The following is a 24,128-nucleotide window of genomic DNA, read 5'->3' as shown; positions in this document are numbered from 1 at the left end:
TTTGGACCAAAACCTCTACCCCTTGTCACAGCACCATTTTGACCTTCCAGATACTCTGTCCTTGAGAGAATGATCTTGGGTGCAGGCCAGTCCCAGACCCTCCCTCAATATACAACCACCCATGTCCCTCTTCAGCTTCAAGATTGTGACTATGAGCCAAAAGAGCTGGCATGTTGGGGCTAGAGAGAAGGCTCAGTGGTTTGGTTCCCAGCACCCACATTGGGTGGCTCACACAGCTTGTAACTCCAGTTCCAGGGGATTTGATGCCCTCTATCTGATCTCCACACATACATGGTACAGAGATACACATTCATACAATAAAAATAAAAGGTTTTTTTAAGCCCTAGATGTTGACTCTGGAGTGCTGGAGAACTGCCTCCCAGCCTGTCCCAGCCCATACATTTTCTAGACAAGATCAGGCTATGGCCCCCTTCTCAGAGGAGAAAAAAAGGAAGGTAATGATGACATATGTTTCAAGGCAGCTCAGAATTGTTGGAATCTGGGGTTTCTGCAGTCACATGACAAACCAGACTGCTCCCACGAAGAACCCCCAGCTACACCTCCTCCCACCCTACCCCGCCCCTGCCTCTTGTTTTGCTGCTCTCGGAGGCTGCCAGCTCCAAGGCCTAGAACCAAGCACCTCCTTACTACATTTAAGGTCCCCAGATCAGGGACACATCCTCAGCTTACCAACGAGAAGCTCAAGTTACTATCAAGACTGCTTAGACCCAATTAAACATCCCAAAGAGCAGCAGCCACCACAGCTGAAGCTGGAAGAAGAGCATCCTGCACAGCCTTCAGAGAAACAAGTTTTATTCCTACTTAAGAACACAGGTTTGTCTCTTCACTGAGATGGGGCTATAGTAGTCTCAGGGCACGGAGGCCGGTGCATTACACAGCTCATACCTACCCAGCCCTCACAGTCCATCAGAGGGGCCAAGCCAGCTAGCTTCCTCAGATGACAATGGCTTTCTGACAGACTAGTATCTTCAGTAAAATAAGGACTCTGGACCTTAACTAGTCAGCGATGCACTGACAGCATCTCAGGCACTGAGGCAGGCTAGGGAGGGCAGGGGCTCTCCCACAGTGTCCCTTGCGTGGGGTAGGGGAGGGGCATGTAGTAAGATTCTTGTCTCTGAACCTGTGCTATGCTGCCTTCCAATCACATGCCTCAAAAACACACAGCAGGTGCAGACACCCACAACCTTGTTTTAAGGACTCCCTTAAAAAAACAAAAGGGTGGGCACTGGGGACACAGCCCCCTTCTTGTTCCAAGGGCTTGACCTCAGCTGTGCTTTTTTTTCTCCTATTGAGGAAGAGATAGGTGAAGGAACTAGAACGATGTGCTACTGGACACAGGGCACCAAGCTGACACCACCCTGGCTCCTGGCCTTTCCACGATTTGACCTGCAGAGAGGCAAAGTCCAGAGTGGACTCATTCAGGATACTCCCAGTTAGTCAGGACACTGGACTGTAACATCGTAATAGGATGACTGCCTAAGGAGCTGTGGGCTTCAGTTTCTCTGTGCACTTCAAGCTACAGACTGGCATCCCAAATGCTCCCTCATCATCCTCCTTGCCCTCAGAAAGACCTGCTTCACCTTGGGCTTGCCTCCACAGCTCCCTCAGACCCCAGATGGGAGAACGTTCTACCTGGGCCCTGAGCCCCACCTGGCCCACTCTAAGGTTGGCTGTGATTGCTCCACAAGTGGGAGCTCCCGTTAGAAGACCAGTCTGTGGAAGTCACCACTGCCACCTGCAGGGTTGCAGCCCCCTGGCGAGCCTTCATCCTCATCTTTGTCTTCATCAAAGCCCCTACCCCAGTGTGGAGGGGCAGGGAGTGTAGAGATATAAGCTGCCCTGCTCCGGGCCTCCTTCTCCTGTTCCTGGAAACAAAGGGCAAATCACAGGCTTAGCATTCAGGTCTCCTATTTACCCAGCACAACACTGCCAGCATCTCTGGATCCCCCAAGGGCCTGGGGGACCCGGAATGATGACTTCATTCAAATGCTACCCTTTCCTCCCAATGATGACTCAAGTCCTTTGAAGGACTTTTTCATACTAGATAGTGACCAGCTGACAAGTGCCTGGGACCTCAAGAAAACCTCTCCAGGCTTCCTGCTTCCACTGTCCAGATCACTCACTGCCTCTCTCTTGAAGCATGAGGTCCATCTTCTGCCCATGAGCAAGTTCTTCCCTGATCAGTCTCTCTCAGACTTCACCAAGCCATATCTCAGCTGGATGGCCTGAAAAATGTAGAAGCGGGCCTGGTATCCCCATGCCTTCGCATTCCTTACCTGAAACACCATCTCTAGATGCAGGGCCCTCAAAGCCCTGGTCTAGCCACCCCATGGCTGAATATTTTAAAACTATTCTTGACACTGCTAAGGGATCCTGAGGCAGTGTCAGAGGAGGGCATTGGGACATAAAGGCCACTGAGGAAGGTGGCCCCTCTGGGAGCCTCATAAGCATCCCCTGCCCATTAACTCCACTACTATCTCCCTCAACATCAACTGTGCTATTACTCAGCGCCCCTTCCTCTGGGGTTAACAGGTGTGCCTTACCAGCCATCAATATATACCCTACTAAGTGATAAGTGCACGCATGGATTTAAAGTTGAGGCAGACTCAAAAGGAGCAGATAACTGACCTACACAGGTGGCTGTGCTGAGCCAAACTCCTTACCCAGGAGTGGCATCAGGTGCCAGACCCTCAGCACAGGACTCACCTGCAGGTAGAGGACATTGTCTTTGGAAATGGCCTCCATCAGGTCCTTGTGGAGGGTAGGCTCTGCTCGGACTCTAGGAGAGCCAGGCTCAGCCTCGGGGCCCTCTGGGGGCCTCTGACGGTAGAAGAGCACATAGGCAGTGTCCTTAGGGAAAAAGGAGGTGACATTGCTGACAGACTCAAAGGATGAGAAAGACACCCGGGTGTCATTAAACAGGTACCACTGGCTCTCAGGCTCAGGCCTCTCTGTGGATCCCAGGACAGCAGTTGGCCGAGCAGCCCCCTCCCGAGCATAGCAGTAATAGTGGCCACTCTCTGAGGACACTCCAGAGTGCACCACCACGCTACAGAGGTCATAGGCCTGGCCCTGGCCCCCAGCCAGCGGCAGGCGCAGCAAAAGGGGAATGGTGACATCGTCCAGGATCTTACGCCGCCGCATGGTGCGCAGGTCAAAGGAGAAACGCAGTAATGTGAGGATGAGGTAGCGTGGACCCTGGCTCAGCTCCACCACCCTCTCCGCATCTTGCAGGGAGGCACAGGACTCACAGTAGTAGCGGTTCTCAGCTGTCAGCCTCTCAGGGGACAGGAAGTAGTTGACTAAGTCCAGTACAGAGCGGGAGCCCTCAGGGCCACATGCCTGCTCCCTGGGTGGAGTGGCAGCATCCCTGCGGGCCCCTGGCCCTAAGCTGTCCCCATCCTTCTCCTTGCCGTCCTCAGCTTCCTTCTCATCTTCCTTCTTCTCTTTCTCCTTGTCTTTCTCTTCCCCCTCTTCTTTCTCCTCTTCCCTTGTTCCTTCCTCTTCCCTGTCCTCTGCTACCTCCTTCTCCTTCCCAGCCTGTTCCCTCTCCACCTTCTCCTGCCCACTCTGTCCACCAGTGCCTATGGTGTCCACACCTTCCATGTCCAGTCCAGGGGGAGGAGCATGCCCTGTGACGCAGTGCTTCCTCTGCCTCTGCGCCCCTGGGGCTCCGGGAGCCAGTGTCAACTCCTGGGCTCGCACATCCTCCATGGGGAGCATCACTGAGCCGAGGCGGCGGTGGCGACTTCTCTCAGGAGGAGGGAAGGCCAAAGAGAGGTCTGTGAAGGCTTCCTCCCTCGAGGAAACATTGAGGCAGTGGAGACAGCATATCCGGGTCACAATCTTGCCTCCGAACATTTTCTCCACAGATGTTGCACTGGAGCTGGGGAGCTCTTCCTGTGGGGATAGCAAGCTGGACTGCTTGAGCTTCTGGCAGATCCTCGTCCCAGTTTTCTCTTCTTCATGAAGCCTAGAACAAACAGGGAGACCAGGTATGCACCTTCCAGCAGGCCCAGCCCCGCACACTGCCCACCGTCCTTAAATACAGGAGCCTGGAGAAAGAATTCCCATCCCTGTACAAAGTGGCATGCTGACATACTTCTAACTCCACACACGCGCCTAGTGCATGCCCACCTAAAGATGGGCCTATGGCTATGCAATGAAGACTAACAGGCAGCACAATGGATACACATGCACACACTGATAGATTAACAGTCAGGCAGCACAATGGATGCACATACACACACTGATAGTCCCTTCCCCGGCTTCACAGAGAGTTCGGCATCTTTGGAGACCAATGGCACACAGCTTCCTTTCTGCCTTTCAGAAGAACCAGGAAGTGTTCTATCTTCAGAAAGATCCAATGCACCTCAGAGGGACAAACTATCATCCCAGAATGTTCTCAGAACCCACACATCATCTCAACCCACCAGGCCTTCTTACCGATCCAGCAGATACTTCAGATACTCTGAACAGTCCTGCTGGGTGCCAGGGCTGAACCAGGGCGTCCAGGATGCAGAGAGGAAGTTCTCAGGAGAGATGGCAGGCCTCTAGGTCAAGGCAGGCAAAAGGTGGAGTCAGGAGCATCAAGCCACACATACACACACAACAAGGTTGAGGGTCCAAGACTGTTCCAAACATGCCTGCCTATCCTATACCCTTCCCCCTTCCATTGGTGCACAGGACAGAGTGCTGAAGGAAGGCCAGGACAGCACAGCCCACAGAGAGGCTCTGCCTGTGAACTGGTCCGAGCAGGCCTCAGGCTCAGCAGCTCACTCCACAGAGCCAGGTGGAGGCAGGTCCTGGAGACGTGAAAAGAATCAGAGCAAGGCCTGGCATTCCCTGCTCTCCATGCCTGCCCCAGGGCACCCAGCACGCACCTGACTGTGCTCCAGGAAGGCAAAGAGCCACTGCAGCTTGGTCATCAAGGGCTGGGAGTTGTTCTCAGTCAAGCGGAGCACACAGTGTCGAAAGCTTCAAATGAAACAGGAGCCCAGGGTGAGCTGAGGCCCCAGGGAGCGGATGCTCCTCTATACCAGGCCACAAGAGCCTCTGGCATTTGCTCCAGATGAGGCCAGAGACTGAGGAGAAGATGGCGAATAACTTGGCCTGGTATGGCTGGGGACCTGAGCTCTGTAATGGCTTTGGTGTGACAACAAATGGGGATAGCAAAGCGACTCTTGCCATCTCTTGCAGCTCTGACAGCCCATGGCTCCAGGACTCACACATGGCAAGTTTATAAGGTAGGGACACTGGTGTGTCAGAGTCTCTGCTATCACCATCCACGGCCCTGGCACAGTGTGTGATAACATCCAAGAACATCCATCCATGCCCAGCCTCAGTTCTCCAGCCCATTCCTGCCGCTCCTGCTCAGGGCCTGGCCCCAAGCCACCCTGAAACTTGCCTCAATCCAGGCAGGTTCCACACGAGAACTTCCCTGACACTAGAAGAACCTGTGGGGAGACTGGCCCTCACGGATGAGCGTGACCCTGTGGGGCCAGGATGTCCTCCTGAGACCCACTGTCCCTGAAGCACACTGCCTTCTCAGTCCCACAGTGCTCCACCCAGAGCCGCTGCACTGTGCAGAATGGCAGCACTCGGGTCCTAGGCAAGCTTAAATGTAGCAGACGAGCTGCACATAGGACCTGTAGCACAGGATCGCATGACCACACAAGCACAAGGGATTCTCTGGCAAACGCTTCGATTATATTATAGATGTTATGGTCTACGCATTCCAGAAATCACTACAGTTTTGCCCTCAGCAAGCAGTGAGGACCGCAGTGGTCTAACACACCTTAGACACCAATACCCGTGTCTGTAGCTTAAAGACAGCTGACAGCCAGAGGCACACCAGAACTAGTGCTTCCCTACAGAGCCAAAGATGGAGCCCTGAGGGATGTTCAAACAAGCCACAGGCATACCAGGAACCACTGGTGATAGGCACGGCACTTGCGTAACTGAAAAGGAGGTGTAGCTAGACCACAAAACCAGCACTAGGTTCAAAGCTTGCCTAAGCTACAGAGTAAGACGCTGACTCAACTAAGGGAAGCAGGAAGGCAGGTAGGAAGACAAAACAGCGAGGAGGAAATGCAGAACAGCACCTACTCAGAAGCCATGAACAAGGCCTGAAGGACACTGTTCACGTAGCATGTGTTGCCCAAGTTGATTAAGCCAATCTTGCCGGTATCTGACTTGGCCATGAGCCGGGGATAGAAGCCAGCCAGTTCGCTCTTCTGTGAGGTCCAGGCATCCTGCCCCAGCAGCTGCTTGATTCGGTCCTCATTGGGAATGTGGAGATCCTGAGGGGATAGCAGACACCAGTGTCAGCTCTAAAACTACCACCTCCTCCAGGAAGCCCTCCTGGACTAGAACCCACTCCTCCACTCCCTCCCAAGCACTCAGAAGAGTCCAGAAAAGGTGTTTTCACAGCCGCTGCTTACAACTCACTCCAGGGTCTTAGTCTCACATGTGGTCCTTCTATGCCATCTCTCAGGTGCCATGTCTGAAGTAGCACAATCTCCATCTCAGAGATGGAAAAACTCGGATTGAGACAGAGCAAAGAACTGTGTAGTCACACAAACAGTAAGTGACAAACATGTCTGTCCTGGGCAGAACCACAACAACAGTTAGCTAGCAGCCAGATCTGATGGTGTTGAGACTTCAGTTCCTGCCCTGACTCTCACTTCACCATGTGTGAGTGCTTAGTAGGCCTGTCTGTCTCAGTCTTGCAACTGAGCCACAGTTTCTTCAGCTGCCAAGAGAAGACAACCGTTCCTTCCATTGGTCTGGCATCTGCGCTGTCAGTTCTGACTTCCACTGTCCCTCTGAAAGCTGCAGAGCCAGCTTTCAGGTAAATCAGACATCTCCTGGCACCAGTCCCACAGCAGTGACAGGAAGTTCTGAGGACACTGAAGTGGACTCAGTCCTCTGTCACTGGCGCAGGGCTCAGCATGCCTTCCCTCGGGCTTTTCTTTGTCACAATGAATAGTGGCACCAGTTTTAATGACATAGGAGACAAACACCTAACCATGCCACACTACTACAGAGTGGATGTCAAGGCGTTACCGACAGTTCCTCTAACTCGAGTCGTCTGTCCTAGTTAAGGTACCATTGTGGTGATCAAACACCATGACTGACCAAAAGCCACCTGGGAAGGAAAGCGTTCATTTGGCTGAGACTTCCACATTGGAGTCCATCATTGAAGGAAGTCAGGACAGGAACTCAAACAGGGCAGGAATCTGGAGGCAAAAGCTGATACAGACACCATGGAGGGTTGCACCAAGACTGGCTCCTCACAGCTCCTTGCTGCCTGCTTTCCATAGACCCTAGGACCACCAGCCCAAGGGGGTCCCCACATACAGTGGCTGGGCCCTGCTACATCAGTCACTCAGAAAATGCCCACAGGCCTGCCTACAGCCACGTCTTCTGGAGGCATTTTCTCAGTTCAAGCTTCCCCTTGTCTGATGACTCTAGCATGAATCAAGGTAACATAAAACTACCCAGCACAACTGGCCCCTTGTCAGCTTACACACAAACACATCACTGTTGCACCACAACCTTTCCTTTCTTGTGCATTCCCATGAATTACACATGAATACATAAGATTACACATGAATACTGACATCACAGTATGTTTCAAACTTACACATTTAAACACTTTAAAACTTCAGTTTCTTTTTAAAAATCCAGAGTCTCTCAGCTCTTTGTTCCTATCAAATCAAAATACGTTAAATGCTTTTCTTTATCTCAAGTGGAAAGAACCAGGTCACCATCACAATCAAACCGAATCAAAACCAAACTCCAACTGTGAAATAACTCAATGTCCACTATCTGGGATCACTCCTGATCTGGACCCCCTCCAAGGGGCTCAGGTCAAACTCTCTGGTTCTGCCCTCTAAGCAGCAACCTTCCATGGTCTCTGATCAGCTTTTGCCTCTACAACACACTCCGCTTGTCTTTCGGGCTCCAGCTGGCTCTGCTCCACTGAGCTCTTCCTGATGGTCATCCCAAGGCACAGACCTCTCCAAATGCTGGGGTCCCCACTCCACTGAGCTGCACTCTCACCCATTGTGTCTCCTGGGCTCTCTTCCCAGTGCCCAGCCTCGCCTCGGCATGGCCCCTTGAGTCCTTCAACTGCTCCTGAGGCTGCACCTTCACCAATGGCCTCTCCTGGCTTCATAGTGCCGACCCTCAGCTGCTCTCCATGACCCCTTCATGCCTTCAAAACCAGTGACTCTTACACTACCAAGCTCAGCTGCCAGCACAAGGCACAACCTTGGCCACCCCTAGAACACAGCTTCTGTGTTGAAGTGAAGGGAGCACTTCCCTGGAGATTTCACCTCAACAATGCTGGTCTCCTCTTAGTTACCAGTAATTTCTGAGACTCTTGATTCAAAACAGTGAATATTGGGCACGTCACTTCCAGAGGACCCTGCTATACCACTCCTGGGCATATACCCAGAGGATTCCCCAGCATGTAATAAGGATACATGCTCCACTATGTTCATAGCAGTCCTATTTATAATAGCCAGAAGCTGGAAAGAACCCAGGTGTCCCTCATTGGAGGAATGCATACAGAAAATATGGTGTATATATACACAGTGGAGTACTATTCAGCCATAAGAAACAATGAATTCATGAAATTCTTAGACAAATGGATGGAGCTGGAGAACATCATACTAAGTGAGGTAACCCAGTCTCAAAAGATCAATCATGGTATGTACTCACTGATAAGCGGATATTAGCCCAGAAACTTGGAATACTCAAGTCATAATCCACATGTCAAATAATGTCCAAGAAGAATGGAGGAGTGGCCCCTGGTCCTGGAAAGGCTCAGTACAGCAGTATAGGGCAATAGCAGAACAGGGAAGTGGGAAGGGGTGGATGGGGGGACAGGGGGAAGGAAGAGAGCTTATGGGACTTTCGATGAGTGGGGAGCCAGGAAAGGGGAAATTATTTGAAATGTAAATAAAATATATTGAATAAAAAAAGGAAAAAATAAAATAAAAATGTTTGAAGTAACTGAATAAGGTAAAAAAAACAAAACAAAAAAACAACAACAACAAAAAAAAAAAAAACCAGTGACTATGCAATAGCCCTGACTAACCTCCCTCAAGCCTCCCTTCCTCACTCAGCCTTCCCCCTGGAACGCCACAAGCCAAGCTCCACTGTCTGCTTGTCTCTCAACGCTCTCTTCTTCCACGTTTCCACAGAAAAGCTCATTGAGCTCTCAACTCTCAGTGACCAAAGTTCCATAATCCTCACAAAACAAACAAACAAAACAAACAAACAAACAAAAAACCATGGTCAGATCTGTCACAGCCATGTGCCACAATCCTGGTACCAATTTCTGTCCTAACTAGGGAGGAAAGGGCATATTTGGCTTCCACTTCCAAACATCAGAGTCTGTCACACATCACAGACCATCACTGAAGGAAGTCAGGGCAGGAACCTGATGCAGAGGCCAGGAAGGAATGCTGCTCACTGGCCTGCTCTGCAGCTTGCTCGACCTGCTCCTAGAAGCCAGGACCGCCAGCCCAAGGGTGGCACCACCCACAATGGACTGGGCTCTCCCACATCAGTCTCTAAGTAAGATACTACCCTACAGGCTTGCCTACGGCCAGATCGTCTGAAGACACTCTCAATTAAGGCTCTCTCCTGTCTGATGACTCTAGCTTGTGTCAAGCTGACATAAAACTAGCCAGCACAACATCCTACCAGCTCCTGAGCACAACATCCTAGATTAGTCAAAGGCATCACCTAGCTTAGCGCTTTGAGCCCCCGCTCCCCACACACTCTCTCTGGCTACTGAAGAAGCCCTAAGGTTCCTGCTGGTTCCTTTCCCAGGATCATTTATCATATGTCAGTCATCTCTCACAGACGAAGGGGAAAAAATCTGCCTGTCATCCCAGCCACTCAGGTAGTTGCTGAAGGAAGCTGCAAGTTCAAGGCCAGCCTAGGCAACTCAGATCTACTGGACAAAGCAGAGTGACTCTGCCTGGAGTCAAGGTCTTTCTGATGTCTCCTGGACACCAAAGAGATATTCCACCAAACCCTTGTGCCGGTCCTTGAATCATCTGAAGTATCCTCCTCCTGCCAGACACTAATGGTCAAGGTCAAACTCCTGTTCTCTTCTCTACCAGGCTTTCCAAGAAGTTCCTTACCACTCACCACCTATTGTACAAACCTCTGCCGTAATTGCACACGGCCTGGAGGAGGGGCTAGAGTATATACATTAGGGAGGGGCTCCACTATGTGGCCACAGGGAAGCCCTCATCCCTGCTTGGTAAAGGCTTTGCAGGTGAGGCCTCCGGGAGGGAGGCGCTCCCATGTCCTGTAAGTGGCTGATCTCCTGTGCTCTAAAAAGCCTAAAAACACAACGGTTCCCCAGAGTGAACTCTCATGCCTGCGTTTGTCACTGGGACCTTTAGAGAAGGAGCAGATACAGCTTTCATCTCTCCTAGGAAAGAACTTTTACAACAGAAATTTCTGGATTAACTCATGTGTAATACAAGCTTATCTTTCTGGCTTGTTTTGTGTCTGCCAGACAACCCTTGGGTATTATGAGTTTATAAACATGCCTGTACTTGAGAGCAATATTCTATCACCAAGTGGTCTGAAGTTTAACTTCTAAACCAACTAGTGGTTACAAATTTCTAAAGTCCACATGAAGCTAGAAAAAATGTCCCAGTTTGTACTTTGACCCCATGTATATTTTTTCTAAGCCATACTTTTTATTAACGGAGAAGCCTTTTGTTGGCTTTCAGGCCCTTCACAGCGCCCCTCCACAATGACTATTAACCACGGCTCATTGACACCAGTTCAAGCCCCTCTGTATTTGAGGTTGGCCATGTTACTGATCCTCCTAGCCTGCACCCAAGTCATCATCCCCTGCCCCACCCCCACTATTTGGGAACTTGGTTTTTCTTCCTTTGGGGACCCCTAGAGATTCCTCCTTGCTCTCTTGCAAAATCAACTCTGTACTTTAAAAGATGTCCGCTATGGGGCTGGTGAGAAGACTCACCAGTTAAGAGCACTAGCAGCTCTTGCAAGTTCCTGCATGCCCAGCAGGTAGCTCACAACCACTGTCACCCCAGCTCCAGAGGATCTGATGCCCTCTTGCAGCCTCTTCATATATGTATGTATGTAGGCAGGCAGGCAGGCAGACAGACAGACAGACACATCCTTTTTAGAAGATGTCCGCTATGTTTCAACACACAAGCCCAGACGTTTTGTAGAGACATGTTGGGGGACCAGGTCTGCCATGCAGTGGGACTGAACATCAGTCAGCGACTCTGTCACCCCAAAGGCTCCTCCAGGAAGGCAGCTTGATTTGCTTTGTGCCTGGGTCCCCACATCCTAACTTCGAGCAGGACACTCCCTAGTCCTATGAGCCAGATGCCACTCCTGTTCTGGACTGCTCAGCGCACAGTGTCAACACATGACTGAGTGCTGGTGCTGCAGAAGCCACCACGAGGCCCTGCTGGGGAAGGAAGCAAGGGGACACGGACAGTGGGGAAGAGCTCACTCGAGGCAGTCCCTGAGAGCCCAGTCCTGTGACCCTTTACCCCTATGCTAACTAAAAGCCGAGGAAATTCAAATAAAAGAAAGCAGGAGCTGTGGGTCAGGCGGAGGAAGGGGTGTACAGGGGCCCAGTAGCACACACAGGGGCCCAGAGCACACTCCGGGAAAGCAGACCCTGGTGGGAACCATGGTGACCTCCAGTACTTGATGCACACAAACGCCCCAGAGAGGAGACAGGAAACAGCTCCGTTCCAGATGATGGAGACTGCTACCAAGCCACCGCACAACCTCAAAGAAGGCTCAAACTGGCACCTATGCCAAAGAGGCTGTCCACTCACCTTGATGGCTTCCATGACAGGTTCATATAGGTCTGGGAAGCCTGGGAACCGAAACACCATGCAGTGCACCAGCTCTGCCAGCTGCTCCAGGCAGCTGGTCCCAGAGTTCGAGTCCTCCTTGACCAGAGAGGCCACCATGGGGGGAATGTGAGGGAGAAGCTGTGAGAGAAAGGGTGGGCTTATTAAAGTGCCAGGCCGCCTATCCAAAGCTTGGGGCTGGTAGTGGGGCTCTGAGGACTGAAGGTCCACCCGTGTGGCCAGTGTCCCCTCCACTTGGTGGAGTTGAGTGCCAGAGGAAGCAATTTTCCTTACAAGGTATATGATCTATGATTCCCTGCCTCAGTTTCTTTATCTGCAAGGCAAGATAAATAATTCCTCCCTCATGGCTAAGGGAAGGCCAGCTGTTTAGCTTCCCCCCACCTGCCTTGAGACCCAAACCCAAGCAACCATGGGCTTCTCTACCTACCAGAAGCTCTGAGCTCGGCACCATGAACACTCACTGTTACATAACTCGGGGGAGGGGCTGGTGATGCTGGAGACAGAACACAGGGCCTTGTACATGCCCAGTGCTGAGACCCTTTAATACAAGGGTTACTCGTGATGGGGTGACCCCCCCAGCCATAAAATTATTTTCCTTGCTATGTCACAACTTTAATTTTGCTGTTATGAACTGTAATGTTAATATCGTGTTTTCACAATGGTTTTAGGTATCTTGTGTTTTCACAATGGTCTTGGGTGACCTCTGCAAATGGGTTGTACAATCCCTGCCAAGGGGGCTGAGAGCCAGAGGTTGAGAACTGTATCATAATGGACAGTCGGGCTACAGGAACATGAGTGGAGGAGGAAGAAACTTGTGTTTATATATGGCAGGCTCTAGACAAGTCTCAGCTCACCTATTCACCTCCTACCATCCCTGGGGTTTGTCCCATATTCCAGATTAAGGTTTCCACAGTGATACTTGGTCCCCATTCTGGCTTCTGATCTTTTCTCATTGCAACAAACTAGAAAGTGAAAAGTTGCTGTCTTGTCCAGGGGCCATGAAAATTAAAGCTCCAACGGTGGAGTTCAGCTGGGTAGGGAGGAGCCTGAGGAGGGCAGAGGAGCCCTAGCTACAGGCCTGACCAGTGAGTGCTGGTGGCAACAGAGAGGGGCGGGGGTGGAAGTCAGGCGGGCGTGGCTGGAACCTCTGCTGTCCACCTAAGTGGGACCAGGGGCTTGCTTACCCAGTATGTGGGACCAGTGCCTTGCGCACCCTCTCCCCACTGCATTTCTTTATCTGAAGAAGGCCAGTCTGGGAGCTGGGTTAAGTGTTTGCACTGTTAGCATTAGTCACTAGCCCTAACACCTGACACATGCCTGACCCTGAAGAACTGTAGCTGTCACCAACCCAGACTCTGTCATTCCACAGTGTGCACGTGGGAGTCACATGTCCTCTGGGGCCTTGAGCCTCCTGCACTAAGATCCAGCACTTTGCTTCAATAGCCCCACTTCCCAACGCCCAGCAGAAAGCCACCAGAGAGCGTGCGCGCGCGCGCGCGGCAGGGCCCTTACCAGGTGGAAGGCCTCATGGGAGTGCTGGAACGTCAGGAGCATGTACTTGAGGACACACAGGGCAGCTCCCCGCACGATGGGGTACAGCAGCTTGGAGAAGACCTGAAAAAGAGTTCAGAGTTCATGTCAGGGGTCCCCAAACCTGAGCCACCCAGGGCCAAGTGTGACCACGGTGGACCATGGAGGGGAACCTGAGACACAGTCGACTGGAAACAGCTAGTTCTTAACAGGAGCAAGAACACAGATGTCGGAGCCGAATGGAGCCACAGACAGTGAACGGGCAGCCAGAGTTAGGTGAGCGATGGTGGGCAGACACACAGTGCAGTGAGTGCTCAGAGTAAGAGAGTTCGAATCCCAGGCCCAGAGAGGGGCAGCGAATTAACCCTGTCACACAGTGAGCTTGACTGGAACCCCAGCACCTTGTACCCCACACCTGCACTGCTCCCAGAAGAGAGCAGTGGGGAAAGGCCACGTGCCCGGGCTCAAGACAGGGGCCACCAACCTTCTCAATTTTGGCGAGCGAAACCTCGATCAAGATGCTGAACTTCTTAACGGCAGCCAGGCCCTTCAGCAGGGCAATGATCCACTTGTCAATGTTCTTCCCCAGGGGCCAGGACACCCAGTCAATCATCCTGGTGAGGACAGTGACAGTGACACAGGGACAAGGGAAGCCCAAAAGCCAGAGCAAGGGCAGCCCAGGGACTGGCCCTGAAGTCCTGACTCACACCTGCACACTGGCGTCTGTGGGAACACTCCTGGAAGACACAGCAGAGCCCAGCAGACACACAGCAGGAATGGCTCACAGCCCTCCAGACCCTCTCGCCCACTGCTCCTCATTACAGGGGAGGAAGCGGGTTCCAGGCAAGGAGCTGCACCCTAGGGCTAAGAACTCTGGCTCTACCAAGGCCCGCTGGGGACCAGGGCAAACCACTTCCCTCTGAGCCTGGACTTGATCTGCAAATGGAGACAATGCCCCTCTCCTGAGAATATAACATTAAGACAGGGCAGCAGCTAAACCCTACAGGATCCACCTATACCAGGCCTGTCTGGGATGAACATGGGGCTAAGATGTGGTAGGTGCTCAGGAGAACAGCACCACTCATTAGACTACCAGACCGTGGGCAGTGAGGAAGAACGAGGGCACTTAGGAAAGTTCCCATTGCGCCGCCGTACACTGAGCATGGCGGCTGACTTTCACCTAATCCTCAACACTTTCTCTGATGGGTCCAATGATGACTGCTTTAGAGCTGAGAAACTGAAATAAAGTCACACAGGTGAGAAGCATGGGGCTGGATTGACCCTTGGACCCTTGGTTGTATCTTCCAGGAGTGTTCCCACAGATCCCGGATACAACTTCTCCTGCCCACTAAGACAGGGAACCCAGAAGGCCCTGTGGAGATGGTGTTCTGTGCACGAGTACAGGAAGAAAGGCAGAGGGAGGCAGGCCAGGTCGATGGGGCCTGCACAGGCAAAGTCCAGTGGGGAAGAGTACGGGTGGCAGTCAGGCGCCACGGGCAGGTAGTAAAGCTGGCTCACAGGTGACAACACTCAAATGAAGGAATATACACAGAGCCAGTGAGTTGAAAAGCACCTAGACTCTGTTTATGATCTCTTGCACTCTGTGTGCATGCGTGCATATATGCGTGTGTGTTCGCAAGCATGCATGCACACACGTACGAGTAGGCGCGCGTGCGTGTGCATGTTTTCACACACCTGCAGAATGGAGTCCGCTGAACAAGCGATGTTCTACTCCATAACTACTCTGCATCCTGCTGCCCTTTGAAAGGGTCTCTCCCCCACGCTCGAAGCTGACTGAGCGCCAAGGATTTGCCCATCTCTGCCTTCTCCATGCTAAAGTCACTTGTATGCACGCCATGCCAAATGGTGGGTGGGTTTCTGAACTCAGGTCCCCAGGCGCAAGCACTCTTAGCCACTGAGCCATCACCTCTGCACCATGTTTACTTTCTCATGACACCATCCACTTCCACTTTTATAGAGAGGAAACTGAGGCTGAGAGTTCACTAGTGTTTCAGGGTCACACAGCTGGTACCTAGTCTGATGGTATCACTGGAACAGGATTTGGTGTTACTTATATCTATCCCAAGGCCAAGCAGGGTGGGACCGTCGACCTCACAGCAAACAGATATGAGACCCTGACCTCTAACCACGGCTAGCCTGCACCCCCACCCGCTAGCCCTCAGCACCCACCTGCTAATGGCAGTCAGCATCTGGGAGTCCGTCACACTGTCGTCATTGCTGAGGTTCCGGACCACACCATCCATGAGTTCCAATGGGAGGTGCTGGACCACGCTGGCCAAGGCGCTGGACGGTGGCTCCTCCTCTGGAATAGACTAGATTGAGCTCTCGTGGACCACTACTAGGCTAGGCCTCTGGAAATAGCACATGGGGCCACATCCTCTCCCCTGACAGCATCAAAGTCTAATTCCACTATAATGCATTCATTCAACAACCCTTCCCTGGCATACTCTGACACCAAGAGGAATCACTAGGGTCCAGCCGTACATGTAAACAGAAACCCCTGGGAAGAGTTCGTGCTGGAGCTGGCCTTGAGAGGAAAGATCATTCCACTTGCATCTACACAAAGGTTGAGCTGTAAGAAGGCACAGTTAATAACAAGTGTAACATATGCAGGTGTAAAGAGGTAGGCCCTGGTACACTGGCAGGCCTCGGTTCTTCCTTTGCACAGTCCTACCATCAGGGAAGGCACAGACCTCAGCTCAGTCATCTACACTGCTAGGATATCAAGATTCAGAGTTGTGGGGCTAGAGAAATTGCTCGGTGGTTAAGAACACTTGCTGTTCTTGTAGAGGGCAGTGTTCTGTTCCCAGCATCCCAGCATGGTGGCTCACAACCTTCCTCACCTCCACAGTTCAAGGGATCCATGCCATATTCTGACCTCGGTGGGCACCAAGCACACACGCAGTGCACAAACATACACACAGACGGAACATTCGCACACATGAAATAAAGATAGATACCAAGTTTAGGTATCGCCTGCTGCCAGGTACTAATCGCCCCAGATCAAGCCCGCCTGTCCCAGAGGCCAGAACCTACCATTCTGCTCTCCCAGACTGATAGTATCCTCCGGCCCACGTGGAGTGCCCACCCCCTGCATTTCCAGCCCCACCACAGGAGGGCACCCACATTAAACACCCAAGGTAGATTTTCTCACTAAAAATGAGCATCGCAGTCCATCGCGAGTGCAACCCACCACGGGACCAGCCCGAGGTCCCGCCCCAGCCCGGGGTGCATACGCACCTGTGCAGGAGATGACAGCGAACAGCTCCTTGAGGCAGGGCAGGATGGCGGCGGGCTGCGCGCGCCACAGCTGCGCCAGGAGCCCGCTCACCTGCTGGGCCTGCTCCAGGAACTCCACGGCGCCCTCCTCGCCCTCGGCTGGGCAGCGGAAGCGGCCGAGGCAGCGCACCAGCTGCTGGCAGAAGAGCAGGCGGTGCGCGCCGTCGGGTACGCAGCGCGGGTGGCGCGCCAGCAGCCGGGCGACCTGCGCGCAGGCGGCGGGGCCCGGGCGCTCGCACACGGTGCGCAGCACCTCGCGCCGCAGCAGCGCGAACACCTCGTCGGCCGCGGGCCCGTCTGGCAGCAGCTGCAGCCCGAGCTGCACGCAGGCCAGCGCGCGCACCCCCGGGGGCCCCGCGCCGCCCTGCAGCAGGCGCAGCACGCGGCGCGCGCTGAAGAACTCGGCGAAGACATCGGGGTGGTGGCGACCCGCCACGTGCAGCAGCTGGCAGCCCACGCGGCGCGGCAGCTCGTCCGTGCCACCCACGTAGAGGCGCGCGCCCAGGGCCAACAGCGCCAGGCACTGCTCCCGCTCCAAGGGCTGCCGCGCGGCCTCCAGCACGCGCCGCACCAGCCCTTGCTTCACACTCGCAGGGTAGGACGAAGTCACCACGGCCTCCAGGATCTTGTCCATGACGGCCACACGGGGCTGGGGACAGGAAGTAGGGGCACTCTCTGACCCACAGCCCGGTCCAGATCCTTGGGTGCTGACACTGTAGAAGGGCCACAGTTTTCTTGCCTGAAAAATAGAACACGAATATCAAGTTGGGGGAGGAAAGGGTTTATTCTGCTTACACTTCCACATTGCTGCTCATCACCAATGGAAGTGTGGACAGGAACTCACACGGGGCAGGAGCCTGGAGGCAGGAGCTGATGCAGAGGCTGGCTTGCTTCCCCTGGCTTGCTCAGCTTGCTTTCTTATAGACCCCAATGGGCCCTCCCCCCTTGATCAATAATTGAGAAAATACGTTACAGCTGGAAATCATGGAGGCATTTCCTCAGGAGAGGCTCCTTTCTCTGTGATAACTCCAGCCTGTGTCAAGTTGACACACAAAACCAGCCAGTACAGATGGTATTATCACTTTGGTAGGATCTAGAATCACTTGCAAGACACAATTCTGGGTACACTGGTGAGGAATTTCTGTCTCTGAACATCTGTGGGGAATTACCTTGACTGGTCTGAAATGGGAAGACCCACCCACCATTCTAGGTGCTGGGATTGTCAACTGTAGAAGGAGAACGTGACCTAAGCACAGGTACCCATTGCTCTCAGTGTCCTGTGTGTGCAACAACCAACTGCTTCAAGGTTTTGCCACCTTGACTGTCCCATGCTGACAGGCCAGACCTCAGACGAAATCCTTTCTCCCTCGGGCCACTTTTGTATTTTACCACAGCAACTGGAAAATACTAGACTCTGACTACTCCCCTGTCGTAGCTGCCTTCACTAAATGCTCTACCCGGACCCTCCCCCACAGCCCTGTTCCACAGCCCTTCATCCAGGGCCCTGCCTGCTTCCCTAGCCTAAGCTCTTGCTCTCTGTCCACTGTGTTCCCCCACCCCACCCCACCCCCTCCCACCCCAGCAGCATACATTCCCCACCTCCTCTCCTTGCTAACTTCCTTGTCTGAATGAGAATGGTCTCCAAAGGCTCACATCTGAATCCTTGGCCCCCTCAGAAAGAAGAGTTGAAGAAGAATTAGGAGGTGTGGTCTCCTAATTAGGAAGAATTTGGGGATGGTGTCATTGCGATTGGGCCTTGAGGTTTCAAAAGTTAGCATTCTCTGCCTCCTGTTGACTGAACAGAATGTGGGCTCTCAGCCCTTCCTGACAGCATCCCTTTGCTCGCCCACCGTGGACTCGAACCCTCGGAAACCAAGAGCCCAAATTAACTGCTTGCTTTCCTGAGTTGCCCTAGTCATGGTGTTTCCCCATAGCAATAGAGAAGTAATGAAGACACTTGGTTGTAACGTCAAGAACGCCTCGCCTGCCCTCCCTACCTGCCGCAGACCGAGTTACACACCCAGAACACCCTGCCCGGCTCCTCTACTGCACTCACAGCTACTTGGCTCACGTCGGCCTCCCTGCCACACAAATGTGACGTTGAGTTTTGTTCATCAGCCTTCCCAGCACCTAGCACGTGGCCCAGCACACAGTAGGCCTATGTTGGGTGATAAGGTCAACACTGCCCTGGCCCAGCACACAGTAGGCATGTGTTGGGTGAATAAGGTCAGCACTGCCCTGTGGTATACGCACTCTCCACCTGGGCTGTTCTCTGGAAACTTCCACACTGACCCATGCTGACTCTTAAGTCTCAGGCTGATCTTCACAGGGACAGCTGGCGCACTTGGTTATCCAGCTCTCACGTAAGAGAAGGCAAACAGAGTGGGGTTGGCTTCTCTGCATAACCCCACTCTAGGCAAAACTTCATTGACAGAGTCGGCGTCAACACTTCCAGCTGGGTGAAGACAGCAACATTTCCTGGACAGTGGGCCAGAAAATTTGATTTGGAACCTGAGCTGTTCTGCAGCCAGCATCAGGCCCTATGGAGTCGCACACTTTTGTGTGCTCTGGCTCTGGACTGCGTCCTCCCATTGCTGCGTGCGTTTCTGTCGGGGGCCCCTTTGTTTAAAAGTCTGTCTCAGGGCGCAAGCTCCCTGGGACAGAGACCAGGCTCATTTCTCAGTGGCTGGCATCCCCCAGAGCAAGCTAGAATCTTGGGAGCTCAGTGATCGGAGGCTACACCACAGCCAGACCAGGGCCCCCAAATGTTAGCCTGGTTGCCTCAGACTTTAACCCAGCCCTCTTGGCCTCCCACTGCAGAGCGCCTTTTGTTTGGTAGGGCTAGTATTGAACCTACGGCCTCATGCATCCCAGCCGAGCACTCTGAGCCTGACCTCGGCTCCACCCCAGTCTCCCTGTTTCTGAGTGTACTGCTTACCTGGCTCTGCCAGTCCGCCACCCGCTTCCGCTCTGTACGCTTTGCTGCTGTCTGAACTCTTTAAATTTTAGGGGCTTGCTATTTTGTTGCTTTGAGACAGGGTCTCAAGTGACTCAGGTTGGCCTGAAACTCACTAAATATCTGTGATTGCCTGGTCTTGAACTCCTGATCCTCCTGCTCCCACCTCTCAAGCGCTCCAAAATTACAGACAGCAATGACCATTCTGGCTTCTTGACTTTTGTTTGTTTGTTTGTTTGTTTGTTTTACTCTGCGATCCAGGTGAACCTGTGTCTCTCTGTGTCTTCCCTCCGCTTCCTCAGTGCTGCAATTATAGGTGTGAACCAGCAGAGCTAGTGTTCAGTATTCTCTGAAAATGATTATTTCATCTTAGAAAAAAAGAGTCAAATGCCCAGAATCCCCTCAAGTGGCCATGGGAGGACGGTGGACAAGGCTCCGCCTTTACTCTGAAAGAGGCTTGCTTATCTGGGATGCATTCTGGTTACCAAAAAGACCGCCGCTCTCAGCGCCACAAAACTCCCAGCGGCTTGAATGGGCTATGAAAGGAACCAGAAGCACTCGGCGTGGTTCTAGGCTCGAAGAACAAGAAGGAACACATCGGGCAAACACCTATTCCCACTGCCACGTCCTGGGTCCCCAAGGCCGTGCCAGCCTGATGGTGGAGATGGGCATTTACAGAAAGCGCCAGGCAGTGCAAAACGTGACCCCATGGACATTTAAAGACAGTCTCGACAGTGGAGGTGTGGCTCAGCAATAGAACCTAGGATGTAGAATGCCGCAGGTTGGATCCCCAGCGCCACAAAAGGAATTAACAAGAAATAAAATGCCCCACCTCCCATGTCAGCTTGGCCCTTTCTTAGGCAGCACCTAGGACAAGGCAGTTGCTGTCTTCATCTCCCTGGCCTCGTGGATTAGTGGGCGGGTCATGCTTTTTAACCCAGGCTGCCAAGAAAGCCCAGCATTCATGCCACTGAAAAGAAACCTTAATCAATGAGATTTTGGCATCATGTATAGAGGGTCAAGACATAGGGCAGGCATAAATGGAATTCTGGAGCCAGAGAAGGTTCTAGAAGACCATTTAAAAAAAAATCAAAGTAGAAATGGAGACCTGTGCTGTGTGACCTTGAGCAAACCAAATGCACCCCAGGCTGCTTTTCTCCTTTTGAAAATGGGGATAAATGGCATTTGATTAAACCACAGAATGAACCAGCACCTGCAAATCCCTGCCTTTCTGCCTGATTCTCCATCAGGTGGGCTGCGTCTGGCGGCTGGAAGACCAGTCCATCAGCACCCCCTGAAGTTCCAGTCACAGGAGCCAGCCTTCCTCAGTCTTTGGCCTCTGCAGGAGCCCTGCTACCTGCCACACCGCCTACACAGGCAAGGCAGGTCAGCTGTCACCATGGTTACCAGTAAACCCACTCCGGGATCTCCGGGATGCATTCATGCAAAAGAGCTTCAGAGGTTTCTACTTCACCTGACACCAATCGCAGGCCGGAGAAGGAGGGCAGGAGTAGGGAAAAGGGGTAAGACACCTTTCCAGGCCACTTTGACAGAATGAGCCGGCACTCCGCCCTCCCAGGAGAAGCTGTGGGCCACCAGCCCTCCCCCAGGAGACGCTGGGTTGCCCAGCAGGGATGGCTTGTCTACACTGGCTTTGAATCCAGCCAGTTGTTCCACACCAAGTGGAGCAGCCCTCCTCCCTGCCCAGAGCCTGCGTCCAGAGCTTCTGCTCAGAAACCACCAGCTTGCCTGGGGCTAACACTGCCTAGCGGCTCAGCTTTCTCACAGGAGAATGGGAGCAGTCCTGGGCCTGCCACTCCTAGGATTTGGCCATCCATCATGGAGGGAAGACACGGGTGCTGTGAGGGGACGCAGGCTAGCACACTGCTGACAGCTAGCTGCCCCGAGGAATTTCAGTTCAACTCGTTCCCTCGCCAGCACAGCTCCTCTTCGCCTCAAGCCTGGACTAGGACAGTACTCTCCAGAACCTCACTCTCATCTAATCATCCTCCCTGCACAAGGCCTGGAGGACAGCAGTCTGGGTTTTGAATTATGGCGGACACCACCTCCACGGTGGCCTTGGTGACGGAGGAAGAGCCCCCTTCAACTCTCAGCCTCTAAAACCCAAACAGAAGATGACTGGCCACTTACCTCTTGGCCTTTTCCCAGCATGGCTGATGCCCTTGCCCAAGCCCTGAGCCGCCAACCCCGGTGTCTAGGCATGCTCTGTATGTATGCTCCAGGGAACCCAGGGGAGGGAACACCCCTCCCAGCAGGCCCTGAGCCTTCATCTGTCCCTCGTGGACAACCCTTGGCATTTCAGCTGTGGTGACAGTCCCCTGTTTGTGCTCCGGAGAACCTGGTTCTTCCCCATCACCACAGGGGGGAGGGGGTCTGAGCTCGACCTCCATCACCTCCTCAGCCTCTCTCCTCAACTCCTTCAGTGACGCCATCAGATTAACCTCATTTCTGAAAAGTTCCCTCTTGCCTGGCTACCCAGACCCTCAAGGCCACTAACCCCCTCAGACAAAGCCCATACTGGAAAGCCTGCGGCTGGGGCTGTGTGGCACCACACTGATATTAGGCGTAGATGGAAATTCGAGAAGGGCTTGCGTTTTGTTTAGTTTTGTTTTGCTGCTGTCCTCTCTATGAGAAAGGGCTTGCCTCCTCTCTCCTGGCTAATTCTGACTCATCCTGCAATGCCCAGCTCCCAAGCCATCCCTTGTTCCTCCACAGTGTGAATCTGAGCTCCGGCTCCCAGGCCGCCCTGGCTCCATCATCCTCTGCAGTCTGACTTGCTCACTCCTACCTGGCTAGGGTCTGACTCTGTAGGAAGAAGATCCAATCCTGTTCTGTACACAGTACCCAGGATGATAGTGTGCCCGGGGGCAGAGGTGGCCATGAAGGTGTGCCTAGATATGGATGGGAGACTTTAGGTAAAAAAACGAGATAAAATCAAGGATGTGACCAGAAAAGTAGTATCCAGGGACAGGGTTAACCTTGAGTCTAGTCCTTGCCCCTCCTCAGCCTGGGCCTGGTCTCTAACATCCACAACCCTTGAACATCTATCTGTGAGACACCTCACAGAGGCCAAAGATGACTTAGCCACTCCAGAAATGGTCCATACATAACAAACGAGGCAGAAAAAGCAACATGAATCCCCAGTTCCTAGTTAGCCCCTGGACCTGCTGTTCCCAGATCTCCTCAAAGGGGAGGAGGGGGGTCTGTAGGTCCCTGCCCTGCGTCAGGGAGGAGGGGACTCATCTGCTCCCCTCAGCCCCACACATTCATGTCCCCACACCTTGACTCCCATGGGCACCAGGCTTCCCTCGGGTCTCTTAGCAGCAAAGTGCGGTTTAACTCAGTGTCTTAGCAAGGCGACCCTAGGATGGCACCGTTCCCTCTCGGAGGCCTCTGCCGGCCCCAACCTTGGTCCTGGAAAGAACAGAGTGAGGGTTTTGCTAGTGACAGGCAAGAGCCCTGTTACTGAAGAGGAATTAGAGAAATGGAAGGGGAGCTGACAGGAGCATTGTTTCCCCTCTGGAATTGGCCACACTCAGCCCTGCCTATAGAAGCACCGCTCACTAACCTCTGCTGACCCAGCCCCCACTCCTACCCTAGACTTTCCCTGAGGGAGAATAGGAGCTTAAGCTTCAATTCTCTGATCTGAGATCTGCGTTGTCAAGAGCCCCAGACTCCAGGACGAAGACAATCAGACTGCCTCTGGATCCTCAGTGTGTACTCCAGTTGGGGACCCTCTCTCCCTTCTCCCTGTTCAGCCCAGACTGAGGGGTTCTCTGCAAAAAGATTGCCCGGCTTCATGGTACTAGGTGTGTGTGCTCTCAGGGCTGAGAAATACAGGAGCTGGACCACCTCTCTACTCAGTTAATGAAGGAGATGATTAAGGTTCAGAGAGTGGCAGTTAGTAGCCCAAGGTCACACAGCAAGGCCCAGAAGCACCTAGATCTCCCAACTCCCAATCTTGTGCTTTCAGAGTCCTGAAGATAAGTATGGAGCGCTTGAAACGTTAAGGTGCAGACACTGCCCCCTCCCTGACATGAGCACTCACACCCAGAGCCCCTTTACCTTCTAGACTTCAGAGGGCCTTACCTTAGAACCCACTCCTGGGCGGGGCGCTTGGACCAGGCTAGGCTAGGCTGGGCCAGGCTAGGTCAGGGCGGGTCCTCCGATCCCCTACCGAGGGGTCCCAGACCGCAGGGATGCTGCTGCTACTGTGATGTCCAACTCCATCCACCCCGCTCCGCACAACCCTAAATGGACCTGGGCAGTGCAACTCTGCTGCGCGGTCCAGAGCTGCGGGACGGAACTGGGGGAGGGGGGAGGTGCGGGGAAACGGGGCGGAGCCAGAGCGGGGGCTACCCTGCGAGCTCCCAGTCCGGCCGCGTCCCCTTTAAGGC

At 53.2% G+C, this 24,128-nt stretch overlaps 1 protein-coding gene across 1 annotated transcript; it reads right to left on the bottom strand.

Moving 5' to 3' along the window:
- Nucleotides 1-796: 796 nt before the first annotated feature.
- Usp35 (ubiquitin specific peptidase 35) lies at nucleotides 797-24,128 on the bottom strand. The gene is made up of 11 exons (XM_052158460.1): nucleotides 23,821-24,128; nucleotides 16,716-17,493; nucleotides 15,645-15,777; nucleotides 13,939-14,068; nucleotides 13,437-13,538; nucleotides 11,886-12,044; nucleotides 6,130-6,323; nucleotides 4,905-4,998; nucleotides 4,468-4,574; nucleotides 2,728-3,994; nucleotides 797-1,886 (listed from the first exon to the last, which is right to left on the bottom strand). The coding sequence occupies exons 2-11, from the start codon at nucleotides 17,386-17,388 to the stop codon at nucleotides 1,722-1,724; spliced, it is 3,024 nt and encodes a 1,007-aa protein (XP_052014420.1). The 5' UTR covers nucleotides 17,389-17,493; nucleotides 23,821-24,128; the 3' UTR covers nucleotides 797-1,721.

The sequence above is a fragment of the Apodemus sylvaticus genome, chromosome 1, assembly GCF_947179515.1.
Source record: "Apodemus sylvaticus chromosome 1, mApoSyl1.1, whole genome shotgun sequence".
Taxonomy (NCBI): domain Eukaryota; kingdom Metazoa; phylum Chordata; class Mammalia; order Rodentia; family Muridae; genus Apodemus; species Apodemus sylvaticus.
The sequence above is the reverse complement of the archived record's forward strand: the minus strand, read 5'-3'. Positions and strand labels throughout refer to the sequence as shown.

What these genes read in the sequence shown, in the direction of transcription:
- Usp35 (XM_052158460.1), bottom strand. Translation starts at nt 17,388, where the DNA reads ATGGACAAGATCCTGGAGGCCGTGGTGACTTCGTCCTACCCTGCGAGT. An exon ending in CGCTGTCATCTCCTGCACAG is followed by an intron (nt 15,778 to 16,715) that starts GTGCGTATGCAC and finishes AGTCTATTCCAG; the next exon opens with AGGAGGAGCCACCGTCCAGC. An exon ending in CTGAAGTATCTGCTGGATCG is followed by an intron (nt 3,995 to 4,467) that starts GTAAGAAGGCCT and finishes TGTTTGTTCTAG; the next exon opens with GCTTCATGAAGAAGAGAAAA.